We start from the raw sequence: 19,938 nt of genomic DNA, 5'->3' as shown, positions 1-19,938 counted from the left end.
GAATACTTATTTGCAGTCCTGGCCCGCATGGGCTTTGGCCCTAAATACATTTCTTGGATCTGACTCCTCTATACTAATCCTGTTGCTCAGATTACCGCCAATTGTCACATCTCTCAGACATTTCCGTTGGCAAGGGGAACTAGACAGGGTTGCCCCCTGTCCCCCTTGCTCTTTGCCTTAGTATTGGAACCACTGGCAATATTGATCAGAACGACATCATTGTTGAGAGGAATTGGATGGGCGGAGGGCTGAGAGGACCGTGTTTCCCTCTATGCAGACGACATGCTGATTTATTTAACGAATCCCGAAAGGGGCATCCCGGCGCTTTTGGCGCTCTGTGACACCCACGGGAAGACGTCGGGTTATACCTTGAACTGGTCCAAGTCAGTGATTTATGTGTTGAGAGGGCCGAGGCCTGTGCTGGCACCGGACTGCCCACTCACGCTGACATCAGGCTCCTTTAAGTATCTGGGCATCCACATCAGCGATAATACCCCAGACTTCTTCGATAAAAACCTGAGGCCTCCCTTAGAACGTCTCCGAGCGGACGTGAGGCACTAGGCGACCCTGCCATTAACCCTCCTTGGACGCGCGGCCCTGTACAAGATGATGGGGCTCCCAAGATTTTTGTACGCACTGGAAAATACACCATACCTGATCGCGCCGCGTTCTTTTAAACAAGTCAAGGCGTTGGTATCCACTTTACTGTGGAGTAATGGGCCGGCACGCATAGCACATGACAAATTGACCAGAAGTTGGTACGAGGGGGGTATCGCCTTACCGGACATACAATTATACTATTGGGCGGCGCAACTCAAAATTGTAAACCAGTGGATACACGCGCCGAGAAATGACCCTGCATATAGAGCCGATTGGGTCCAGCTAGGAAAAGACGGTATGCTTTCAACACTGTACAATGAACAACAAGTCGCGCGACTGGTTAGGCCCGCAAAACACACGACCACTTTATGGCACGTAGCGCAGACGAAGCTGGGATGGAAGGGAAAAATCACCAAACTAACCCCTCTCTGGGACACGAAAGCCCTCGGGGGCCTGAGACACAGTAAGGGATTTACGCAGTGGGATAATATTGGTATCTCCACGGTGGGAGATTTGTGGGAGAAAGACACTGTGATCATGTTCGCCGAGCTTCAGCAACAATATGGATTAGGCCCGAACGAAACCTATAGGTACATTCAAATCAGACACGCGCTAATGCAGGCGATACCGTTGGGCACCGAAGTACCAGATTCCTCACCACTGGAAGACAGACTACTTACTGATTACATGCAGCAGGGTGCAACCTCACTCACATATAAGAAATTGCTCAATAATTTGAAAGACCCCACACTAGGGTTACGAGAGAAGTGGGTGGGAGATGTAGGCGATATTGACGACTCAGAGTGGAATGAGGCACTAGCATCCCCGAAAGAAGTAAGCATCTCGGCAAAATTTAGATCAGTACAACTCAAAATCATACATCGCATTTATTACACACGGTGCATGCTCCACAGGATACACAGAGCACTGCACCCCTTTTGTCTTCGCAGCTGCTGGGAAGAGGGTACGCTGTTCCATGCGCTTTGGGACTGCCCCCACATAATGGAATTTTGCCGAAAAGTTATGCGCAATATCTCACAAACACTTCAAATTTCCCTCATACCTGAACCACGCAAGTGCCTATTAAATATTTGGGAACCGAACGATCTGACTAGGTATGGACTTATATGGGCCACTTTGGCTGTCATGGTGGCTAAAGGAGATATTGCACAAAAGTGGGGTGCTTCAGAACTACCCATGGTGTCCATGTAGAGTAGGAACATGGACTTATTCATGTTTACGGAGGGGGCGGTATATGTACTTAGGGCTTGTCCCCGTAAATGGAACAAAGTGTGGTCTGCCTGGAATGTGTACAGAGGAGAGTTATGTGAACCCTTACCGGAAGATGACAATGTAAGCTCAGATGAAGAAGAGGAGAGTGTTTAGAGGGCATGGGTGGGTGGAACAGCTCAAAAGAGGAACTAAATGTTGCACTGTACTTGTGACATAGCTCTTGGTTTTATCACTGTATACGAATGACATTCGTTAGTGGGCAGGAGCAAACATGGAAATAGCTACTGAGCGTGAATGTTTATCTTGACCGCAGTTTCGAGTTATGGTTAATGATACAGAAAAAATAAAATCATAGACCTGACAACTGGTAAACACAGATTGGAATGTGACATCTAGGATAGGATTTTATGGTACGCCGCCGGACCCCAGGGTTGTCGGACATACGGCTGTGTACAAGCAAACAATTTTGATTACCAGTATGTCTGAAGCGGCCAACCCGGTGGGTTGTAGGTCCTGAACTGTATTTATCACCTCTGCAACTACACTTAATAAAGGTCTTTAAAAAAAAACGCAATTTAGTAAATATAAGACACGCATTTGCAGCCATGGTGAAATAGATACATACGTTTAATATCGTTGTTTGTTACAGTCATTCATATAAAAAAGAAAGGAAGCTTTGACTACTTAATATGAATATTTGTATATTGCTACAATGTACCGCACTGTGATGGGGACTACGCAGTACTTAAGAGTTAAACCTATTCTATAAAGTCATACAGGGCTGGTGTCCAATTTATATTGATTTGGAAATCTTTCATAATTAACCATGCAAACTAAAGATCATTACAACAGAAGTTTTGCTTGCCTTCGCTTTTCAGAATCTGTGTTAGAATATCCATCGGTATCTCCTCCCCATTCTCGAGGGCCTTCTTCCTGCGCTCGATGCATTCTTTCCCTGTTCGGCGCAGCAGCCTCACGCTCTCCCGCACATCCTTCACCAGCTGTCGGTTTCCAGGGTACCACTTCAACAAGACGTGATAAAAAAGAGTCCATTACTTATGAGACGCTGGCACAGAGGCAAATCTCACAAAAGAAAGAAGCAATGCTGTCTCCACAAACCTTTGACAAGGGAATTTCTTGTGCGTTCATCCCTTTCAAGACCATGGAGATTGCTCGTGGAAATGGAGTCTGGTCATCCTGAAGTGAGTTTAATTCCATTCCAAATGCCACCTAAGGATAAAACAGTATAAGTTATTAGGAGGGGAATTTTTTGGGGGGCATTGAAAGTTTTACGTTTATGATCTTACACTGACCAATCTATTATAGCAAAAGTAAAGTAAATTATTAGTTTTAATTTCTAGGCTATGGAATCTATCCAACATGAACTACTGTATTACTTTGCCTTTACAGATGCTAGTCCAAAAATTAGAAGAGATAAATTCGGGCTCAAAATTTGCAGTAACATGCAACATTTCCACAGTAAAACTTTGTATAAAATGACTTCTGCACATTCTTGTGTTTTCGATATAGCTGCTCACCAGACTGATCTTACAGGGTCTCTGTTACCTTCTCTGGTAACTACACCCCTTCTCAGGTGGGCGTCTGGTTGTCCCCCAAAATATTAAGAATAACTTGCTCCAGATGGTGATTTGTCAGTGGGTCAGTGTTGGAAATGGCCTTTCTGATTGGCTAGAGTATGCATCTAAGCCAGGCAGGATCCACCACTCTAGTCAGGATAAGGGGATTACATGTCTAAAATTCCCCCTGCTCACCCCCTTGGTAGCTTGGCATGTGCAGTCAGGCTTTTCTCAGAGGCAGCGGTGGCAGGCGCAGATCCTTGAGGAGGAAGGGGAATGTAAAAAAATACAAGTAAAAACCACTTACCTTATCGCTGCGTCCCACGTCTCAGCTCCGTCTCTCCTTCTCATCGGAACAGGAACCAGGAATCACGCTCAGACTCCCCTGACCAATCACAATGGTGCAATGCAGCGCTGTGCTTGGTCTGAGTGCCATTGTTCGGCGACCAGAGGGGAACTGGGGGCATGGGCATGTTGTCCACCCAGGTTGTAATGCAGCCTGGATGGAAAACATGGGAAGTGCGTATGACTGTTTGGCCGGCCACAGAGGGCCCGCCAAAGCGTCCTGCACACTTCAGTGTGCATACCACTCGTCCCCTGCCCTGCTATGAGAGCAGAGCAGCCCCGCTCACCCGCCTGATCGCAAAGCAGCTGGAACAAATAAAATAATTATAACATTCAGTTGTTAACATTTTATTTTTCCTTTAGTCACACTGCTTAAAAGCAGTAGGGCGATTCTCCTCCACCTTAGTGGAGGAGCCACCACTGCTCAGAGGCAATGTGTAAAGCATTTGCGCATAGCAAACAGTATATAGTGAAAACACTACAAAAGGACACCACATCAGTTTTAGAAAAAAATCCAATAATTATCTGTGTAAAACAAGACCAAACCAACAAAAATAATCCAACATACAGTATTCAAAAATACCAATAAAGCAAACATAGACTTTAAAAACAATTCCTTTAAGTCAATAGCAACGTCCGGGGCTATCACGGTGTCGTGAGCAATCAAATCCAACAGTTCTGGCTAAGCGGCATTGCGGGCCAGCTGCGGTGTCGGAGAACCCGATAAAACAGTAAATTTGGAGATGCAGGGTGTCAGACCATAGGATGAGCTCTGGAGGAGCGGCGTCAGTCCGGGGACTGGGTGCAGGAGTCATCAGGCCCATGAAGTCACACGCGTTGCAGGTCATACTCCTTGAGTTTGAAGTCAGTAGTGCCTGCGCTAGCAGGTGTCGGCACTGCGGTGTGAAGCGGATCGGTGTGACGTGCGGTGCCCTCAGGTCACAGTGCAGGAAGCGGCTTGGTGAGAGTCATCCAGCTGCGTCGGTGAGACCAGGGCTGTAATGCGAAGCGGGTGTGTACTTGTTGTGGTGCTGACAGGTCATGGTGTCGGCAGCAGCTTCGTCATTGCTGAAGCGGTGTCATCGGTAGACCCAAGACTGCGGTACGAGATGGGGCAATGCGATGTGCGGAACTCACTGCTTGTGGTGCAGGTAGTGGCGTTGGTTGACAAACTGGAGTCAAAGGTGCTGGTATCGGTGGGCCAAGGCTGTGGTCTGGGACAGGGCGGTGCGTTGTGTAACTTATGAGCGGTGCCTAAAAACCACGATGCAGGCAGCGGCATCAATGTCAGCTTGGATCAGCGGTGGCGGGGAGACCAGGGCTGCAGTGTGAAGCGGGACGGTGCTCGCTGTTCTCCACGAGCAGTCTCTACATTCCACAGTATAGGCAGCCACATCAGTGACGGCATTGCGGTGTTGTTGGGGATATCAGGGCAGCGGTTTGAAGCAAGGCGGTGCGCAGTGTGATGCCTACAGGTCACAGTGGAAGTAGTGGCTCAGTGGCAGAATCAGACGGAGTCGTAGGTGAGACCATGGTTGCAGTGCGAAGTGCAGCAGTGCTCTTTGTGGTGCCTTTAGGTCATGGAGCCAGCAGTGATGTCGTTGACGGCATTGGGTTACCTTTTTCCTCTGTGGAAGCTAAAACATCCAGTTCCAGAAGCCGGTACCCAGAAGATGTTGAAGTCTTTGATTTCCCTGACACTTCCAACAGGAGGAAAGCTCTACATGAAGCGCTTGGAGATACTTAGTATACAGAAAGAACAGTCAAGTCCTTTCCCTGCCCAAGACAGAAGCAGCAACTGCAGGCCAACCCAGGAACAACCCCCACTACTCCACTAATAAAGGGATACCTTGGAGAACGCTGGAGGATTTTTAATCTTTACGCCCCTTGGTCTTTTTCTTTTAAGTGCCCCCTGGAACATAGACGAGACCACCCTGGACTTTAGGAGTCAGGGTGAACCCAATGATGAGGCATGATACTATTAGAGTGTGTGAGGGTTATTTAAAGAAAATTAATTATTTCCTTCCACGCCTCTAGGAGAGGGTGTTTCACCTGATAACAATAGCACATAGTACCATGTTGTAATTTTAGTCAGGATACTTTGTGTGTGTACAACCCAACAAAGCACCAACAAAAAAGGGGCAGTATTCCTCCTGACAGCTCTTCCAGCTCTTCTTCCTGGCAGGCTCCTTAGTACAGCAGTAATCTAAAGTTCTGGTTTTAGGGACCCACTATTTGTACCACATTTTCCTTTGAAGTTGGTACAAACAAAGTTCCCCTGGCACACATAAACCAGTTCAGCCTTGCTCGGGCCAGGTTCACCACAGGAGGTAGAGACCACTTTGTGAGAGTCAGCCACAGTCCATTCAGGTGCGAACAACAAGTCCTCCCACTACTCAAAATACAGCCAGGTCTCATCAGCGTGGCTATGAGTCACCCAGGAAGGGCAGGACACACCTCAACCTACCTCCTGGGTCTGTCTAGTGTGAATGCACATCCTCTGCTACTGTTACTCTAAACCCAAACAGGGAATACACAAAAGGCTGAGGCACACAGCAAGAAAATGCCCACTTCCTAAAAGTCCAAGAACAACACACATGGCATTACGGATAACTCTTCATAATCTTACTTCCTGATCACACCACACACTTGATATGACCACAATAAATTACTGTATGTTTTGTTTTTTAACCTTTGATGTTGAATTGTCAACATTTTTATTTTTTCAAAAGTTAAGACAATCTTTTTGTTCTCAACGCTGTACACCATGAAGACACAACAACATGAAAAAATATATTACAAATCTCAAAAAAACCTAGTCATTGACAATAAAAATATATATGTCAAAAAATACATGTAAAAAAGTTTTTTGAATAGCTCTGGTTCTGCGATATTTACAAAACAGAAAAAACAGAAAAAATGAAATTAGCTGACCTGCTAAACTACCCAAGAAGCATGAGCAACAAGTTAATCTCTTCAAATACGTGTAGCATTTTAAATCTATTCCAAGGTGCCTCATTGTAAAGCAATCAAGCAAATATGAATGATAATATGGTTTGAGCCGCATTGGAACACTGTTTGATTGTTGCTCATGCTCCTTAAGTAGTTTAGCAGGGCAGTTTGTCAGTTTAATTTCGTTTTTTCGGTTGCTTCTTTACTGTTTTGTAAATATCACTGAACCAGAGCTATTCAAAAAACCTTCTTTACATTTATTTTTTGTCATATATGTTTGTATTGTCAATGACTTTAGGTGTTTTGGAGATTCATAATATATTTTTTCGTGTTTTCATGTTTTTGTGTCTTCATGTTGTACAACGTGGAGAACAAAAACATTTTCTTAACTTTTGTCAAAAAACATAAAAATAAAGCAATTTATTTTGTTCTTATCAAGTGTGTGGTGTGTTCAGGAAGTAAGAATGTGAAGAGTTATCAGTACTAGCATGTACATGCGGGATATTAAATGGGCCTAGCCTTACTGATTACGGGCCAAACCCCTTCTAGTTGCTTAACTTTCTGAAAGTGTAATTTTCAAACACATAATATAAAAATCATCTTTACTAAAAGACAAATCTTTAAATTCTGAGTTCAGGAAGCCTTACCTCCATTTCTCTATCTTGTCCCAATACAAAGTTATGCTTGTAAGGCGTCACAAAGCAACTCCCATGTTAACCTATTGGACAGATAGCCTTGCAATAGTGAAAAACAAAGTGTACAGTATTTCACTATCAGGACATGTAATAATCACCAGTACATGGCCTGCATTTCTCCCATGCTGCACATTGCCACAGTGGTACCTTGGGCCTACCTTAGGGGTGTCTTAAATGTGAGAAAAGGGACAGTCATGGCCAGGCAAGTGGGTGTACTTGCCAGGTCGTATTGGCAGTTAAAAACTGTGTGCAGACACTGCAATGGCAGGTCTGAGAACCCTTTGAAAGGCTCCTTGTGTCGGTGGTGGCACAATAAGTGCTGCAGGCCCACTGGTAGCATTTGATTTACAGGGCCTGGGCACACACAGTGCACAGTACTAGGGACTTAGTAGCAAATCAAATAAGCCAATCATGGAAACCCAATCATAACAAAATTTACTTTGAGAGCATATGCGCTCAATTGCTGATTAGCAGAGGTAAAGTGCCCAGACTCCTAAAACCAGCAAAAACTAGTTCCGAAATAGGAGGCCAAAAAGCAAAGAGTCTTGGGGTAAACCCTCTGAAAAAGCCAAGTTTAGCAGTCAGGCTCACTAAATAACTTACGGTTACAACTTCATATACCCCATCTTTGTGAGTGTTGTCACAGTTTCTGAGACCCTGACAGATATGGATATCTCCAGGTGGATACACAATACCTGTGCGTGAATATGAGTGACCTGTATTCGGGAATCAGTTCATACCTACCCACAATGAATATAGAAATGTACTCACTACCTCCTACACAGGTCCTTTAATACAATACAATGCATGTGCCCAGGGCCTGTAAATTAAAAGCTACTAATCGGCCTAGCGAAAGTGATCGAACAACATATCCTTAAGAAACTTTCAGCTTTTCTAGAGGAACACCAGCTACTACAAGCCCGACAGGCGGTTTTTAGAGCCCACCACAGTACCAAGCTGGTAATGTTGTCTGTCCTAGATGAGCTTAGAATCAAGGCTGACAATAAAAAACTGAGTGCCCTGATTTTATTGAACCTATCAGCGGCGTTCGACACGGTCAGCCTTACCCAACTACAGACCGGTATCACTGATCTGGGCATTTGCGGACAGGAACATCAGTGGCTCTCATCCTTACTGACTGGCTGGTCCCAGAGGATCCAGTTAGGTGAGCAGGTGTCGAACAGGGCACCCTCACATGTGGCGTCCACCAGGGCTCTGCACTGTCACTGCTCCTCTTTAACATATATCTACAGCCTCTGGTGGCAGCTCTAGCCCGCATGGACTGTAGACTTTTCAATTATGCGGATGACACCCAACTCACCCTTCGGATTGTTAATTCGGCCCATGCCCAAGACCTGACATAAAACATCCTCAGATTCACTGTAAACTGCATGACAGCCAACTCCCTAAAAGTAAACCCAGACAAAACGGAAGTTCTCGTTATACCCACGAAAAACAATCCCTGGAGCGATCGTTTCTGGCCCCAAGAACTAGGTACTTCTCTCATACAAGCACCTGTTGTGAAAAGACTGAGCATTAAGATTGACTCTGAGCTCTCGATGTCCAATCAGGTCACCTCAGTGGTCAGAACATGCATAGGCCTCTTGAGACAACTGCGGAAACTTGCTACCCTTCTTTAAACTGCCTCACTACGGACGATTGTATCTGAAACAATTGTCTCCATACAAGACTACGGCAACGCCATATACATCGGCCTTCCTCAGTATCTTATCAATAAACTGCAGGTGGTATTGAATGACGCAGCCAGATTGATTTTTAGGCTGCAGAGAAGGACACATGCTGCCCCCCTGCTGTGCAAGCTACATTGGCTCCCAATTAAGCAAAGAGCGAAACTCAAGGGCCTCTGTATTGATTGCACATAAAGCAATCTACGGCCAAGCCCCATTATATATCAAAGAACGCCTTGAGAAATTACGTTCCGAGCCGCACTCAACGATCTTCCGAGGCCTGCCACCTGGTTCCCCCATGATAAAACAGTGTGTCCAAAGGAGGTAGACCTTTCTTCGTCCTACTTCCGCAACTATGGAACCTCCTACCAGATCATCTATGCCAGGAACCTGCACTATTACCTTTTAGGAAACAGCTAAAAATGATCTTGTTTAATGAGGCCCTGTACTCAGTCTAACCCCCCTGCTTGTGATGTTATGTAACCACTCTAATGTTCCCTGGCCCTCTCTATAAAAGCGCTAAGAGACCTGTCGGTGATTAGGTGCTATATAAAAATAAATGTAACATAACATAGCACTCAAGTAGCCCTTTAAACATGTTTCAGGCTTGCAACTGCAGGGCCTGTTTGGGCAGTTAACACTACCATGATGACTTGGCATTTAAAATCCCTTACCAAGCCTGAAACTCCCCTTTTGTTACATATATGTCACCTCTAAGGTAGACCCTAGGTATCCTATGGGACAGGGTGCTGTGTAATTAAAAGGTAGGGCATGTACTTTTAGGTTTTGCATGTGTTGGTAGTGAAAAATACCTGAATCCATTTTTCACTACTGTAAAGCCTACCCCCTCATATGTTGACATTGGGAATTCCTTATTACACTTCATAAGCTGAATCCTGGGACCCGTTTTGGGGTATCACCTCTCATCAGCCAGGCAAGCTTGAATCCAGTGGTGCAGCAAGCAAGGGACCCATGTCTGGGCATACCCTTAGCCACTTAAGACGCACATAGCAAAATCCTAAAAGTAAATGATGGACACTCACCCCCAGCAATAGATTTTTGTTTAATCCATTGTTATTTTGCTTGTCACGTCACCCCAGTTTGGACTCAGCCATATGCAAAGCAGTCTTGAACCTGCTCCCCGTACAGTCCAGCCTGAATTGCCAAGCCAGGTCCTCCATGGACCGGAAACAAGAATCCAGGGACCGGTTTTGTGGTATCACCCCTCATCAGCCAGGCTAGCTTGAATCCAGTGGTGCAGCACGCAAGGGACCTACGTATGAGCATACCCGTAGCTCCTTAGAGAGCACATAGCAACATCACAAAATAAAATAATGGACAAAGTGTTGAAACTTTTCAAATACTCACTCCCAGTAACAGATCTTTGTTGAATCCATCATTACTTTGCTAGTCACGTCACTCCAGTTTGGAACCAGCTATATGCAAATAAGTCTTGAAAGTGCTCCCTATGGGAACTGGCCAGCCCGATCTGCCAAGACAGGTCCTTCCTGGACTGGAAACAAGGATCCTGGGACCAGTTTCAGCGTATCACCCCTCATCAGCAAGGCTAGCTTGAATCCAGTGGTGCAGCGAGCAAGGGACCCACATCTGGACCTACCCTTAGCCACTTAGGGCACCCATAGCAACATCACAAAATAAAATAATGGACAGAGTGATTAAGCTTTTCAAACACTCACCTCTAGTCACAGATTTTAGTTTCATCCATCATTATTTTGCTTGACACGTCGCCCCAGTTTGGACCCAGCCATATGCAGTAGCAGCTAGTGTTTGCTACGAGAGCCGGAGTGGATGGAGAGGGCGAGAAGGGCATAAAGGGTATGAAGGGAGGGGGAATATAAAAACAAAACGTACCTTCAGCCAGCCGAGTCCCGCCTCGATCTCCTCTGCTCCTTCCTCTTCTTCAGGCACAGGCTCCCAATCTGCCCTGCAGCAAATACTGAAGCTGCTCTTGCATGAGAGCAGCTTCAGGATTGGCCTGAGCACTCTTGAATAGCTCTCCAGGACAGACTGGGAGTCTGTGCTTCCTTTCCAACCCCAGCAATGAGCAGGGGTTGGAGAGAGCTTCACTGTGCATGATGGTTTGGCTGGTCCGAGACGGCTGGCCAAACCGTCATTTGCAGTGAAGGAACTGCACACACTACTCCCCTCAGTGTTGTCACCCCCTCAGCCCTGCCCCCAAGAGGACAGGAAAGGATAAATAAAATGAGTGTTGTTTTATTTTTCCTTTCCCGCCTTTTTTGGGGGGCAACGCTCCTCCACCATATCTGAAGAGCTGCCGCTGGCCATATGCAAATCAGTTTTGACCCAGCACCTCATGGAAACAGTCCAGCCTGAACTGCCAAGCCAGATCCTCTATGGACGGGAAACAAGGATCCTGGGAAAGTTTGGTGGTATCACCCCTCATCAGGTGAGAAGTGTGGCTCAATGGTTTAGAGCGGCAGACCCTGATGCAGAGGTCTAGCCTGGGACCAGAATTCAATTCCCCGCCGATGCGGGTCTTGGGCTCAAAATTCCACGGACCTGATAATTCTTGCCTCGGTGCCTATTCCAATCATGGAGTCCCACTCTGCAACTCTGGGATATAGCTTGCTTAATCTCCAAAACGGCCCCCACAACGCTAAGGATGCCTGGCTTCCACCTTGGGGGTGCCCAGGAGTGGACGCCTCACAGAGAAAGCCAGGATGGGTTCCACAGCGGTATTCATACAAGCGCCTTGAGACCCTTACGGGTGAGTAGTGCACTATACAAGTATCAATTTATTTTTGCATTTACATTTACATCAGCCAGGCTAGCTTGAATTCAGTGTAGCAGCAGGCAAGGAACTCACGTCCAGGCATACCCTTAGCCACAGAGGGCGCACATAGCAACATGAAAAAATAAAATGATGGACGGAGTGTTGAAACGTTCCAAACACTCACCCCCAGTCACAGATCTGCGTTTGATCCATCGTTATTTTGCTTGCCACATCACCCTTGTTTGGACCCAGCCATATGCAAATCAGTCTTGACTCTGCTCCCCATGGGGTCAGTCCAGCTCAAACTGTTAAGCTAGGTCCTCCTTGGACCAGAAACAAACATCCTGGAACGGGTTTCGGGGAATCAATTCTAATCAGCAAGTCTAGCTTGAATCCAATGTTGCAGCAAGCAAGGGACCCACATCTGGGCATAACTGTGTAGTGTAGTTCCTATATTCCCAATAGGCTCTGCGCTTCGGAATAATATATACTATAGTTTAGACATAGGACTTAGGTCGACTAGGTCTCTATCGAATATATTAGAATTAATTGTGAGTGCCAGGTAGCTCAGAGGTCACTAGAAACTTTCTTGAATTCACAAGAAGGGATTAGTTTCTGACAACCGCATAAAATGACAACTTTGTTTCCGAAGAATGAGAAACGTATCTCTAAAGTCGCGGAAAAAATAGATAGTTATTTCACTCAGTCAATCGTGCATGCTTCATTACACCAGAGGTGCAGAGAAAGAGAGAGAAGGGCTTTTTCAATAATAAATAAGTATTTATTGAACAGTCTTCTGTCTCATGCAGGAGAAATGAACTGCTACAATCGTAATACTGGCTGCAAAGTACAATGCGTACAGTACGAAGAGTATTATAAAATAATACTGTAAAAGCATGATATGGTTTCTAAGCCATATAATACATAGAATACATACATTAATAAATAAAGACTAAAAGTACTCAACTGGTGCTTCTAAAATATGCCTATCCCGGTGTACATAACCTAAGTCTAGTACAAGGGAAGAAGTAAGTGAGGTGTAGCTTAGTTTCAATATTCTTTGCCAAGAATCTCTCCAAGAATTCTCTAATGGTCTAATCAGCTCAGTACCTTGGTTTTAGAATGAAGGGGGTCTTGCATCTCTCTCTCTGAACTCGATTTCCCAGCAACCCGCAAGGGCAACCTGGAAACACTGGAGCTGGATTTCTCGGCAGGAGAAAATACAGCGTCACTCAGTGCGTCTGCTGGAGGGGGCGGCTTCCTTCGGCACTTGCTGTGGCGAGCTGTGTCGTGTAGGTAGATAGTCGAACTGCTCCAAACCACCGTGTGTTTGCCTGGGCAAGTGTGGGCATATTTATACCTTGAAGGTACCGAGATTGACGTAAGGTTGGACATAATAACGTCATCAAAGACTCAGTTCTTTGAAAACTCCATGATTTCTTTGATAAATTAATATTCAAGCAAGGGGATGTCCCTGACTGCTGAAGGCGGGTTTTTCCAAGAAATCGTTGTGGATTTTCAGAGCTAGTGGAAGTAGCCATGCCGTATTTGGACTGCATGGGCTAAGTCTAAATATGGTTATGATTTCTATGCCTATATAAGGATAGGGTAATTTATACCTATATATGGGCATGAATCGGGAAAATTACACTAGGTCCTAAATTCATATACAACACTCACTCCACTTTATTAAGTTCAACATTACTAAATTATAAGTATTTGAAACATATCTAAAGCATGTGTTTACAGTCCCACCCAATATACAAAAATTTGTATTTGAAAAGGCTGTACACGAAATGAGCATAAACTGTACGCATTTGAGAAAAGTGTTTACATATATGATATATAGCATGAAATGATTAATGCTAACCTAATGAATCACAAAATTACATTTATGAAATGGCTCTTAAGTACAGAAAAAAAGGTCGGGACCATCTGATAGCATAATACATAAACTGTTTTGGTTTTGAGGACAAGGCCAAATATTGTCTCTAGGAAGTGTTTAAAAAAAATTCTTGTTCTTTATGAATAGTTCTACTTTAAGCATATTATTCTGTGCCAAACAAAATATTTTTTTTATTTTGGATAATGGTCAAAATGAATCATAGAAAAATAGAGTTCCTAATTGAGAATGTTTGTTCTGAAAAAGCGAAGGTCGGATCTCAGAGTTCATGGAACGCTGTGTGCACGATTCAAAAGTTATTCTCGGTGGGAGGAGAAAACATCAGATCGTCTAGGCTGGCAAAGAAACCGTCTACCATAGTAGGCGAAAGTGGAACTACTTCAGTTAGTAGATCAAATGTGCACAGATGAGAATCATCGCCGTCAGCGTTAGTCGCATTATCAATGTTCACAGTAGGTTGTACCTGTGTGCCTGTTGTTCCACGTATCTCAACCTCAGTTAGACTTGCAGGTGAGACCTCAATGAATGCCACCATCAGGATTGGTAGCCGTTGGGGGCAACACGATGCATGAGTCGTTACCGGACCTAGCAAGGCGTCAACATCGGATGGCAGTACTGATGGAAGTGTAAGACAAATGTCCGACATGCATTCTTCTCCGTAAAGCAGGCATCGGAGAACAGGTAGGATGCAATCTTGCCAGATTGGTCTGAATGAAAGGAACCAGGTGGTATTCAGATCTCTTAAACGAGCCAAGCAAAGAATCTGTGTAATTCTGTCACAGTACAGCATGGCTAGAAGAGTGTCTTCCATGGTAACCTGGGTATCGTTGTTGACTCGACTTGCCATATCGGGGCAGAAGGAATAAAAATAGAATTCCTGCTACGAGTCCCAATATGGGAGGCAGGCCGCCGAACACAGAGTGCACGAAGTTTGGAAAAATGCTGAGGACTGCTTCAAAGGGTGCTAACAGTCCCGAAAAAATCGTCTTAAATACATGTGCAACACCACTCGCATCAGACATGTTTAAGAGGACCTAACATTTCTGCGAAATGTATTGGGCAATTTGTTGATAATAGGGCATGTATCTCTGCAGAAGTCCTTGCGACATGCAGATCATACGTTTCTCTGGACAAGGTCAGTGGAACCGTTTTTTGTAAAAGAATGGCTTTCATTCTGCTTAACCCCTTGCATGCTGCCGTGATTCTGCGCCTGTGTGGCACATTCCGATCGCGGGTGCGGTCATGATGGCCGGGAGCCGTCATCAGCACACAAGCACTGTGTGCCATGACGGCTCCCGGCCATCATCAGCATGCAAGGGGTTAAAATATCAATTCATATAGAAGAGCTATTCAGTGAAGGCCATAACGCCGACTCCCTGTCTGTCTTGCCTTTTGGAAACAATACTCGCATACAAGTGACCCTAGCTGACACACTAACTAGATAGGCTTTTCCTGGCAACATGCCACAACAGCTGTGATCATTCAACATTATGTAGCTGCCATTGGATAGCTGCCTAAAAACTGGATCTATCACTGCTGCTGGTAAACCGTGCAGGTGGCAAGAAAGGTTTTATAAAGAACCCTCGCAGGCTCCGTGTAAATTAATACCTTGGCCTAAAAGTGTACCGCTTAGTGAGTTCTTACAATTTTTACCACTAAGAAATACTTCCTTTCCCCCACTCCAACATTTGTGTGTGCATGGTAAGGTCCAGGTTGACTTAGTGTACCCTTTACCCAACCTTTCGTACAGGCCTGCTGGTAAGTGTTTTAAGCAATACTGAAACTGGAAAATCATCACTGGTATCGTGATGGTGCCATGTATTATCCATTCTACGACTGGTTTCTCAGAAACAGTTAATGGTAATCTTTCCAGTTTTTCTATGCTCAGCACTGTATAGTCTGCTTCTTTTGCTTCTATCACTGCTGCTGGTAAACCGTGCAGGTGGCAAGAAAGGTTTTTTAAAGAACCCTCGCAGGCTCCGTGTAAATTAATACCTTGGCCTAAAAGTGTACCGCTTAGTGAGTTCTTACAATTTTTACCACTAAGAAATACTTCCTTTCCCCCACTCCAACATTTTTGTGTGTATGGTAAGGTCCAGGTTGACTTAATGTACCCTTTACCCAACCTTTCGTACAGGCCTGCTGGTAAGTGTTTTAAGCAATACTAAAACTGGAAAATCATCACTGGTATCGTGATGGTGCCATGTATTATCCATTCTACGACTGGTTTCTCAGAAACAGTTAATGGTAATCTTTCCAGTTTTTCTATGCTCAGCACTGTATAGTCTGCTTCTTTTGCTTCTATCACTGCTGCTGGTAAACCGTGCAGGTGGCAAGAAAGGTTTTTTAAAGAACTCTCGCAGGCTCCGTGTAAATTAATACCTTGGCCTAAAAGTGTACCGCTTAGTGAGTTCTTACAATTTTTACCACTAAGAAATACTTCCTTTCCCCCACTCCAACATTTGTGGGTGTATGGTAAGGTCCAGGTTGACTTAATGTACCCTTTACCCAACCTTTCGTACAGGCCTGCTGGTAAGTGTTTTAAGCAATACTGAAACTGGAAAATCATCACTGGTATCGTGATGGTGCCATGTATTATCCATTCTACGACTGGTTTCTCAGAAACAGTTAATGGTAATCTTTCCAGTTTTTCTATGCTAAGCACTGTATAGTCTGCTTCTTTTTGTGCCAACGAGATTTGTTTATCTGTAAGGTTAAATACAGAAAACAATGACGTGGTGTTGATTAGACGCCATGGCACGTAGCCTGAACGGAGATTTTGTAACATCCAGCCTAACAGCATTATCGAACGTAATTGACACTGGCCATGTTGTAACGTTAGCTCTATTATGTCAATGGCAGAGGATACAATGCTTTCCAAAGAATACATTCTGGAGGACAGAGTCGTTAACCCATTATCCACTACAGAGAGAGCTTTCTCTAAATTAATACGATCAATTTCTCGTATTCTTTCTGCAGTTTCTATTTGCGATATTTTCCATGCTTCATTGTAAGCAGCCTATATACCGGCGTATATGAAATGTTTTTGTCACGGTTTACGAGGTCCAAGTAAGAAGTCTTGTAAATCAATGCCTTCTTTAAGTAAAGTCAAGTGTTGTTTCATTTCTGGAAGTGTGGATTTCTGTAGCCACTCAAGGCAAAGTTTTCCTACACTGTATGTTGTTACTATCCCTGGATGTTGTCTCTGGGAATATCTTGGATCTGGCCTATTCACTTTGAACCCTTGTGTTTTGTTCATGAATCTATCTGGACAGTTATTCGTGTCTGTGGGCCAGATTAACCATTTTTTCCAATCAGGATTAGTTCTGTTCTGTTGTAAAATCTGTTTTACGTCTACCTCCTCATCTGCAGTGTTATTACTGTCAGGCGTGGGCTTAGGTATGGACGGTTTGTTTAAATCTTTTATCTTAGCCAAGCCAAGACAAGATGTTTGTTGAGCAGTGTCATTTAGAAACATTATTTGCTCTGAGATAATGCAGGCTCTGAATAAGGCTTCTAAACCTTGCACCTGCCAGTTTTTTGTCCCCCAGACAGTTTTTGTCTCAATGTTGTCTTTCAAAGGGTTAAAACCTAAAGTAGACAACTGAGCATAAAAGTTTGCAGAATACATTTGTTTAGTATTGGTCAACATGTTTTTCATTCCTGTCTTATTCATATTTTTGAAATAAAACGTTTCTGGATTTGTGACATTAAAACCTGAGAAGTATTGAAACTTTTTCATAAAATGTTTTCGAGCTGCCCTTTGGCGGCGTTGGACAATGTTCCCATTGATTGTAAGTAAAAGCATTTCTAGGGTTTGCAGAATTGTGCAAATAATGGTGACCATAATGATTAAAACAATACATTTGTTCATAATCTGATGAACCTTCTAAGTATTCATTTTCAGTGAATTTAGCTGACATTTCTAAATCTGTCATCATATTATTAACAGTTTCAAAGTCCCAATCATCAGAAAATGTGCTGGGTACGACAAAGTCACTCAAAGAAACCTTAAATTGGTGTAGAATCTTCAACAGTTCCAGCGGGCCATGAATGTCATAATCAGTTGTATAACATGCTATACCATCAGGTATAGGAACGGCTGTGATGTTCACTGATGACAGGTCTCTTTGCTCAAGATGAGATGATTTGTGAGGTTTCAGGAGCAAGTTGATGTTCTTACTTGCTGTGTCCATTGTACTGTATTTTCCATCTATCATTTGTCCCAAACAAAAAACAATAATGGGCCAAAGTATGAGAAAACGTACACCTAAAACAATCCAAAATTGATGGTGAAACCAGATATGTATTTTCAAGTTGATGAAAGAGTATTGTCATTTTTTCTTTGAAAGTTTTCTTTGCTGGCGTAGTTTCAGGTTCACTGGGATCCTCAGAAAATGTATCAAAGTTGATAAAATAGCCAGAGGCAGTTCTGTCACTTGTTGGAATAGCATCAGGATTGTTTGGAATTGTTGTAGCTGCTTCTTTCTTTGACATATTTGTATAGTCAGATGCTACATCATTGTAGACAGGAGTTTCTTGACGAACTGTTATTTGGGTCTCAAGAGGCACAAGTTCCATGGATTTGTTGCATAGTCCTTCTTCTCTCACTGCAGGTTTATCAAAGGTGATAAGTCTTTCAGTTTGAACCTCTTGAATTGTAGAAAGATTTGGTTGTCTGCTACATCTTGGGAGTCCACAGGACCTACTACTTATTATCGGACACATGATGTGGTTTGACCAGGTCGATGGACATGACTCAGTTCTCCTTTTTACCAGCAAGGGGCGGTAGTACCACTGATCTTGTTCCGTGGATAGCTAAGACAGGTACTGCTTTCTATAGGAAGGCCCAAAGTCCTTCTTCACCACGATCATTTCCCGGGCTAGATCCTCAATTATTGGAATCCAGACAGATCATGCTGGAAAAGGGGGTTTTTCTTCAGTGGTCTTTTGTTTCTGTATTGTGTTACTCAGACTTCTTCTTGTTTCACTTAAGTCCTGTAAAATAGCCAAACGATCTTGTATATCAAATGGTTTTTGTTCCACCACTAAAGTTTGACAATCAAGATCTTTGATTATCATTCTAGTACCAAATAGCAATTCATATGGAGTGAACCCACCCAGAGAATTTCTTGGCATATTGTTAAGACTACGTTGGATACTTATTATATATTTGACCCACATATCACCCGAGCCTAATACCCTAGCTGTTATTGATTGCTTTATGTCACGTTTTTTTCTTTCCACTATCGCATTTCCCTCAGGATAGAATGGATTTGAGTACTGCAATGCAACGCCCAAGATGGTCATGGCCTCCTTGTAAGATCGAGAGCTAAACGCAGGACCCTGGTCAGAATATAGCGTGGCGATTGCGTATGTGCCGATAAAGACTCGCAAATCTTTTATAACAGTTCGGGCGTCAGCCGAGCAGTGAGGCCACATCCAAATGAATCTTTTTCTAATAGTTGTGGGACTGCATTCGTCCATTGTGACGTTTGCGTGTAGAAAGTCTAATGCTGTCTAACAATGGTGTCTATACTGGGCTGGCTACACTGTAGTCAGGTACCTGGTGGCTTTCAAAGCTATGATCTCTGTAACAGGTATCACAGTTAATTCCGAATTCGTAAACTTGGACGCTCATTCCCGGCCACCAGTACATCTCTTCTAATTCTATTAGAGATTTTAAGATCCCTTGATGTGTCAGACCCTCTCCCATATGTGCCTCGTGAATCAAAGCACCTCTCCTGCTCCTGTTTGGAATTACTCTGTCCCCCACTCCAGGTATTCGAGCAAAAGGAACGGAGTTTGCATCAATAATGTATGTATACATGAGTGGATAGTTTAGAGGTAATGCTGCATAGCTACCTTTCATTAAGGCTTTTACTGCTAGCAATGTTTCACTGTCTATTACTCTTTTTGAACGAGTGATTGTAGCTACGGAAGCCGTTTGTACAGCTGCCTTTGCGGCTTCATCAGCCAATGAATTCCCTGCAACGTGAACGCCATCACGCTGATGACTCAGTGTATGAATCACATGAGTCTTATGTAGTTCTTTCTGTAATAGAACTACTTGTTCCAAAAGCCTTTTATGCTTGATTTTGCCACCTTTTGCGTCTTTGAAACCATTTTGAATCCAGTTCTGCAGATATTCATTGTAAGACTGGACGCAGTAATACGAATCGCACACTAT

At 43.9% G+C, this 19,938-nt stretch overlaps 1 protein-coding gene across 1 annotated transcript in view; it reads right to left on the bottom strand.

The window, feature by feature from the left end:
* The window catches only part of LOC147690169 (cholesterol 24-hydroxylase-like), a 445,247-nt gene that overhangs the window by 214,774 nt on the left and 210,535 nt on the right, over window positions 1-19,938 (bottom strand). The window contains exons 7-8 of the mRNA XM_086937761.1: window positions 2,953-3,063; window positions 2,699-2,855 (exon numbers count right to left, since the gene is read on the bottom strand). Coding sequence (XP_086793887.1) covers window positions 2,699-2,855; window positions 2,953-3,063 — 268 coding nt within the window. The remainder of the gene's footprint in view (window positions 1-2,698; window positions 2,856-2,952; window positions 3,064-19,938) is intronic.

This window comes from Lissotriton vulgaris, chromosome 9 (assembly GCF_964263255.1).
Source record: "Lissotriton vulgaris chromosome 9, aLisVul1.2, whole genome shotgun sequence".
In the NCBI taxonomy this organism is placed as follows: Eukaryota; Metazoa; Chordata; class Amphibia; order Caudata; family Salamandridae; genus Lissotriton; species Lissotriton vulgaris.
This window is presented reverse-complemented; position numbering and strand designations above follow the sequence as displayed.